Source organism: Capsaspora owczarzaki, assembly GCF_000151315.2.
Source record: "Capsaspora owczarzaki ATCC 30864 unplaced genomic scaffold supercont2.11, whole genome shotgun sequence".
Taxonomy (NCBI): Eukaryota; class Filasterea; order Ministeriida; family Capsasporidae; genus Capsaspora; species Capsaspora owczarzaki.
This window is the reverse complement of record NW_011887302.1, coordinates 694178-701347: the sequence shown is the minus strand read 5'-3', so window position 1 is coordinate 701347 and position 7170 is coordinate 694178. Positions and strand designations below refer to the sequence as shown.

At 52.9% G+C, this 7170-nt stretch overlaps 3 protein-coding genes across 3 annotated transcripts; 2 read left to right on the top strand and 1 right to left on the bottom strand.

Moving 5' to 3' along the window:
* Positions 1-28: 28 nt before the first annotated feature.
* On the bottom strand, positions 29-368 carry CAOG_06428 (hypothetical protein; the record flags this gene model as incomplete). The annotated part of the gene is made up of 2 exons (XM_004345127.1): positions 29-44; positions 112-368. 2 exons carry the CDS (start codon positions 366-368, stop codon positions 29-31), a joined length of 273 nt encoding a protein of 90 aa, XP_004345177.1.
* Positions 369-2329: 1961 nt separating this feature from the next.
* CAOG_06427 (gactosylgalactosylxylosylprotein 3-beta-glucuronosyltransferase) lies at positions 2330-3502 on the top strand (the record flags this gene model as incomplete). The annotated part of the gene is made up of 1 exon (XM_004345126.1): positions 2330-3502. The coding sequence occupies one exon, from the start codon at positions 2330-2332 to the stop codon at positions 3500-3502; it is 1173 nt and encodes a 390-aa protein (XP_004345176.1).
* Positions 3503-3717: 215 nt separating this feature from the next.
* Positions 3718-7029, top strand: CAOG_06426 (DEAD box ATP-dependent RNA helicase; the record flags this gene model as incomplete). The annotated part of the gene is made up of 6 exons (XM_004345125.2): positions 3718-4353; positions 4477-4881; positions 5003-5250; positions 5368-5872; positions 5976-6726; positions 6812-7029. The coding sequence occupies 6 exons, from the start codon at positions 3718-3720 to the stop codon at positions 7027-7029; spliced, it is 2763 nt and encodes a 920-aa protein (XP_004345175.2).
* Positions 7030-7170: the final 141 nt, after the last annotated feature.

Here is a 7170-nt window from a genome sequence, read left to right as displayed (position 1 = left end):
GTAGTTAGGTTTGATCTGCCTGCTTGCACTACACGCTCAGCAAGCTTGGATCTCCCAGACATGATCAACTTGAGGTTGAGAGCTCGCTTGTGCTTTTTTTTTCCCGTGTACAAATCGCATTGGTGAAATGCAAGCACTTCGGTTGCGCGAGACGTGACCGACCGTCGCAGTTTTGGGTGATAAGTTGCGACAATTTCTTCTTCGGAACGATCGCTATCATCGGAAAGCTCGCCGTCATCGGAAAGATCATCCGGGTCGTCGTGCTCGTCGGGGACGGCTTGACTGGCTTCTTGGAGTTCTCTGGCCGGATCGTTCAGCCAGGTCAGTACACGATTAAGTTCGACGTGCGATCCGTGGTTGATAAACATGCTGAAGTTTGGTTGCTTGACCTTCAAATCCTTGTAAATCGGCCTCCAAGAGGGCAAAGCATCATGCAACTGTTTGAGCGCTCTAACCGCAACGTCCCTGTCCGTAATTGGATAGGTAAAAGTGACATGGGTTTTGATTCGGGGTTTTTTGAACAGGTTGACACGAAGGTTAAACAGATCCTTCATGATTGAAGACTGAGCATCACCTTCCAAATCGTCCGTCCTATTTAAGGGTTTCGTTTTTTTTACTTTGGAAATCCAACACTTCTCGCGTCATCGACAACCAATCAAACATCTCGAGGATGCTGCCATCAGATAAACAACCCAATTTGAAACGAAACACTCAAATGCAGACGCTTCGAACAACTTAGTCTTCCAGCAATGAGAACTCCTTACCTACATCCCATCCACCTTGTACGGCAAGCACTCCTGTAAAGGCCGTTCAACGAGATGTGTTCGTTACTTTTTGCTTTATCTTGTTTTTGGACTTGTAGTTGTTTTTTTGTTTTTGTTGTGGTTGTTGTTGTTGTTGGGGGAGGGGGTTTGGGATTTTTTGATTTATTTTTTTTTTTTGCGGTTGACTTGACTACTCGCTCGACTCGACACTCAGCTCACGCATCAGGCCTGATACGATGGACATCCTGTTTGAAGAACACTAGCCTAGAAGCACGTACGGTCCAGTCTCTGTGGCACAAGCAGAACCCCGTAAACTGTAGGGACTGAGTCATTGACAATCGATTCGGTTGCGATTCGATCGCGAGATAGATCCGGCCCCGCTATCCAGCCCTGTCAGGACCCAGTACGGCCAGCAGCCTCCGAATGACAATTCTATCAACGAGCTGCGTGCACGTGTGAGCAGCGCAACAGCGGCTTTTTTGGGGGCAGGGGCTGCGCGTGCAAAAGCAATCGCAACTCAGCTTGCTGGCGTGTTGTTTGTTTGTTTGTTGTTTGTTGTGATGTGGCCACACTCTCGCGTCCAAATCTGGATTCGAACTGAGTCGTGTTTCGTCATATCTGGTTTGTGATTGTTGTTGCTGCTGGTGTTATGGATTGATGTGTATTTATTGGCTATTACGAACTGGGCTCATCCCTAATCGGTCTTCCCCTCATTCTTCACTATATTCTTAGTAAACGATACTTCCGCGGGTAAGGTCGTAACAGTCTCAATGAAGTCTCTTGTTTCCATATTATTACTCTCAACATGTCTTCGTGGAGCGATCTCTGATCATAACAGATGGTGAAGTGTGACTACTGCAATCGCGATCATACGCAATGTGCCTCCTGCGGAACGAATCTTTCGGAGATAGGCGCGCACTGCCCTGGTCCTAAAGGGACTACGAAGCTCTGTCCCAAAACTGCTGTGTGCTGCCCTGACTGCTGCAGCAGCAAAAGTTGGCGCTGTCCGAAATGCTGCGTCTGATGAATCGGCCGGCGCCAGCGAAGACCCGGCCGCCAGCTCACCGAACAAAGAATAGTCCGAGGACAAATCGCTCTTTTTGAATTTTGTTTGGAACGGGGACAATAATTTCATTGATCCTCCTGCTTCTTGCTTTTGTAGTTGTGAATCATTCTTGAATACACCCCTGAAAAAAAACACTTGGATGGTTGGTTGAATAGAACTTAACCTGGAATTATCACTGAAGCGTATGAAATGAATGCGAAAGTTGAGCGATGAGTCATCATGCATCTCTGTGCGCCACTGGGTAATGGCATGAAATACACGAGCTGTGTATGAAAATTGGCAAAATCCACTTTGAAGCTCACGTTCAGAGTCCGCATACGCTCAGTCTCTATCCTTCTTGCTCATCGTAGCCGGATAACTCTGACTCGCTTCCCCCCCCCCTGCCACTTCCGTCCTGTTGAATCCTTATTTCACCTGTGTTCTCATCCGCCTTTTGGCTCTTTGGATCCAAAAAAAAACCCAAGCCAATCGGCTGCCCACCCATACAAAAGCTGTCAAAATGCCACCACGACTCGCGCCCTACGTTCTGACCGCACTCGCGTCGTGCATCATCACAACACAAGTCTGCTTTGTCCTGTTGTCTCCCGACCCGCGGCTGCGCTCGGATTGCGCGCTCGTTCACTCTGCTGCTCCACTGGGAGCTGGAACTGGGCCAGCACCCGAAGCAGGATTGCCTCCGACCAGACTCCTTCCGGCCCAACGATTACCCATGCAAAACCGAGGCAATGCAATACTCGCAAATGGTCCGCAACAAAGCGCTGACACTGCAGCATGCGCATGCACGCCCAATTCAACCCTTGCCGACTGGAACCAAGCAGCTCCTGCGTACGCCCCTCTGCGACCGGAAGGACTGCCAGTCATCTATGTCATCACTCCATCCAAGCCCGGTCCCACACAAAAGGCCGATCTGACGAGGCTGGCATCGACGTTGCGCCAAGTCCCAGCGCTCCACTGGATTGTGATTGAAGACCAGCCTGCTCCCACTGCACTCGTTGCTGCCTTGCTCGAGCGCTCTGGCATGCGTAACTCATACTCGCATCTGGCCGTTCAGAGCGAGGCCGTGTCAGCGGGGCCACGCTACAAGACTGCGCGCGGAGTCGAGCAGCGCAACCTGGGCATTGCCCACCTGCGCGAGCTGGTTTCTGCTGCTGCTGCTGCTGCTGCTCAGCTCAAGCGCAGCCCGCAACGACCTGGAGACCAGCAAGGCGAGTCTGAAACGTCCGCTCCAGAGGGGGTGGTCTACTTTGCAGATGACGACAACACGTACGACTTGCGGGTTTTTGAAGAAATGCGCTTCACCCAACACGTATCTGTCTGGCCCGTGGGCATCGTTGGCGGATTAATGTATGAAGGCCCGGTTGTCGATTTGGCAACACGTCGTGTTGTTCGCTGGCACGTCGGGTGGAAGAAGCAACGGCAATTCCCCATCGACATGGCCGGATTTGCAATCCACGCCCGAAACTTTATCAACACGCCCGGAGAATTGCTGTCGCGCTCGTCACCCCGAGGGTACTTGGAGTCGCACTTGCTAGCACGCTTTGTGCGCCAGCTCGCCCAGCTCGAGCCCAAGGCCGACCTGTGCAGCACGATTCTCGTCTGGCACACGCGCACCGAAGCGCCCGACTTGTCACAAGAAGAGGCCCACCCGTCCGATCCATTGGTTGAAGTTTGAGTCATGTTAGTGCTCGCGCTTCTGCAAAGGGGTGAGCTGTTTGTATGTCAAAGCTTTTTCCATGTTGTACGTTTCTGTTCCGATTTCGCTGTACATTACATTTTATTCTTGAACCAACCATCCATTCAATCCACTTCGCTATCATGTCTTGCAGCTTGTCATACCCAAGTTTGTCCACTTGTCATTCCCTATTTTTTTTTTTCACTCGCAGCAGCATGGACGACTCGGCGACGGAGCGCACAACTTCGAAGCGACCGTACGCGGACGACTCGCGCGACTCCCGCGACTCCCGCGACTCTCGTGATTACCGAGACTCTCGTGACTCTCGTGATTACCGTGACTCTCGTGATGGTCGCGACCGTGAGCGAGACCGGGAACGCAGCAGTGCCAGCGCCAGTTCCAGCAGCCGATCGAGCTCGAGCCGGTCTGACTACGACCACCGCGATTCCCGCGACCGAGACCGAGACCGAGACCGAGACCGAGACCGAGACCGAGACTACTCTCGCGACAGTCGTGACAGCCGTGACTATGGCAGGGACCACGGAGGACGGGACTATGGCCGAGACGACAACCGATCGTCGTCCTCGTCGTCGTCCTCAAGCATGAGCAAGCGACCAAGGATGGACTCGGACGCCCCTGGTGCTTCTGGTGCCTCTTCATCATCATCATCGTCGTCGTCGTCAGTGCTGTCTGGCGCTCGGTCTGGAGCCGGAAGCGATTCGACACTGGGCGATGATGCTTCTGCTGCTGGATCGTCATCCTCGTCCGCATCGTCGTCCAGCAAGCGTCAGCCGCTGTCATTGGAAGCCCTCGTTGCTGAGCGACAGCAGCAACAGAATGTGCAAGACAAGGTAACAAAAGCATCACCAACCGAATGTGTCATTTTGGGTTGCGATTTCTGAGATACTGACTGTTTTTGGATTTGTGTTTGCATTGCTTTTGTTTATCATGTGCACTCCTCTTTCATCATGCAGCCGGTATTTCTCACCAAGGAACAGCGCGCAGAGCTGGCCATCAAATGTAGCCAGGACGAAGTGAATGCCCAACGTGCTCGACTCCAGGGTGGCATTGCCATCTTGGCAAGCGGAGCAAGCTCATCCGACCACTCCATGTCCACCTCGAGCGGTACTAGTAGCAGCAGCAGCAGCAATGCCGCCGGAAGCTCGAATGGATCATCGTTCAACCGCGGCAGCAGCAGTGATCGCGATCGTGATCGCACCGACCCATATTCGCGCTTCTCATCAGACCGTACTTCCTCGAACGATCGCGACCGTCCCCGCGATAGTCGCGACCGCTTTGATCGTGGTGGGCGCGACAGCCGCGAGCCGCGTCGCTCCGAGGCTGAAATTGCAGCCGAAGAAGAGCTCAAAGCAAACAAGGTGCGTCTTTTTTTTTTTTTTTGTTTGTTTGTTTGTTTTCTTTCCTTCTTCCATTTCAACCTCCATGCAACATGTTGCTGGCCAAGCCACTAACTTATATCAATCTCATTCTGTCACATAGGAACGCTACTTGTCTGGCCAGGCCGTCCAAACAAACCGCAAACGCTTGGATCGCAAGTTCCTGTTCGAATGGGACAACCAGGACGACACGTCCATGGATTTCAACCCCTTGTACAAGGAGCGCCACCAGGCCCAGTTGTTTGGCCGTGGCCATATTGCTGGCATTGACCCGACGAGCCAGCTGAAGGCGTCCTTCTACCGCGACTATCTTTCTGCCCGCCAAACTCAAGAGGAGAACGAGCGTGTCGAGTACGTTCCAGTTTTTTTGTTCCCTTCCTTGCTTGTTCGAGCTTGGCAAACGTTCTTTGTGGATGTGTATCATGAGTCCTGCAGCCGCTCACGCGTTTCATTTTCCCTTTCTTTCAGAGAACGCCGGCGTGAAGAACTCCTCAAGGAATCCCGAGTCAAGTTTGACGAGCGCCATTGGGCCGACAAGCCGCTGGACCAAATGACAGAGCGTGACTGGCGCATCCTGCGAGAAGACTACAACATTGGTGCGAAGGGCGGCCACATTCCACGGCCGATGCGCAACTGGAATGAGATTGGCCTGCCAACTGAAATCCTCGACATTATCACGGATTTGGGCTACACTGAGCCGTCGCCCATTCAGCGTCAAGCCATCCCCATCGGCCTGCAAAACCGCGATGTTATCGGCATTGCGCAAACGGGCAGTGGTAAAACGGCAGCCTTTGTCATCCCGCTTCTCGTGTGGGTTTCACGCATTCCGCGCCGCCTGCGCGAGCAGACTGTCGACCATGGTCCCTTTGCCATCATTATGGCGCCAACCCGTGAACTTGCCCAGCAGATCGAGGTCGAGACGCTCAAGTTTGCCAACCCGATGGGCCTGCGCACCGTCTGCGTCATTGGTGGTGTACGTCTGCCTTGTTTGTGTGTTTACTGCGTGTGTGTAACTGCTTGATTTTGCTCAACTGACTCCTCGCATGTCCCACTTGTACTCGCCTCACCTCCTCCAGCTTTCTCGCGAAGAACAAGCCTTCCAACTCCGGCTGGGCTGCGACATTATCATTGCCACTCCTGGTCGCCTGATTGACATTCTTGAAAACCGCTACTTGGTGCTCAACCGCTGCACATACATTGTGTTGGACGAAGCCGATCGCATGATTGACATGGGTTTTGAGCCGGATCTCAAGAAAGTGCTCGACTTCTTCCCGGTCTCCAACATGCGCCCAACGGACGAGCCGGACGAAGCCCTTGACGCGGTGACTTACCACACGCAAAAGTTTGAAAACATGGACATTGATTCGATTGTCAAGACGCGCTACCGCCAGACAGTCATGTTCACAGCCACCATGCCTCCGCTTGTGCAGCGGCTGGCCCAGCAATACATGCGCAAGCCTGCAGTGGTCACCATTGGATCTGCAGGCCAAACCGTCGACCAAGTCACGCAGGTCGTGGAAATCATGACCGAAGCGAACAAGCGCAAGCGTCTGCTCGAGATCTTGGGCGAAGAGCACGAGCCCCCAATCTTCATTTTCGTCAATCAAAAGAAGGGCTGCGACTTGCTGGCCAAGTCTCTCGAAAAGCTCGGCTATCGCGTTGCGTCGCTCCACGGTGGCAAGACGCAAGAGCAGCGTCAGGCCGCCCTGGACGGCTTCAAGTCTGGCGATCTCGATCTGCTGGTTGCCACGGATGTCGCAGGTCGCGGTATTGACATTAAGGATGTCTCTCTTGTCATCAACTACGACATGTCCAAGACTGTTCAGGGTATGATGTCAAAAGAGGTGTTGTTGTGTGTGGGTTTGAGAGTTCTCCTCACGTTGGCTTTTGCCTTTCCCCCTTCCTTTTGCAGAGTACACGCATCGCATCGGTCGTACTGGTCGTGCCGGCAAGAAGGGTCTCGCCATCACCTTCTTGACCAACGAGGACACGGGCGTGTACTACGAGCTCAAGCAGATTTTGATCAACTCTCCAGTGTCCAAGTGCCCTCCCGATCTCATGAACCACCCCGAAGCGCAAAACCCGCCCGGTCAGATGTCCAGCAAAGATTTGCGCAAGATGGGTTTTTAGAGCAACTTGCAGTGTTTGAGAAGGTTTCAAAAGTTTGTATTCTTGTTCGAAACGTTCAAAGTTTCGTTCAACAAATTCAAAAGCTGTGTTCAACAAGTTCAATGTTGTGTTCAACGAGTCTTCTGATCCGTGTTCCTCTCC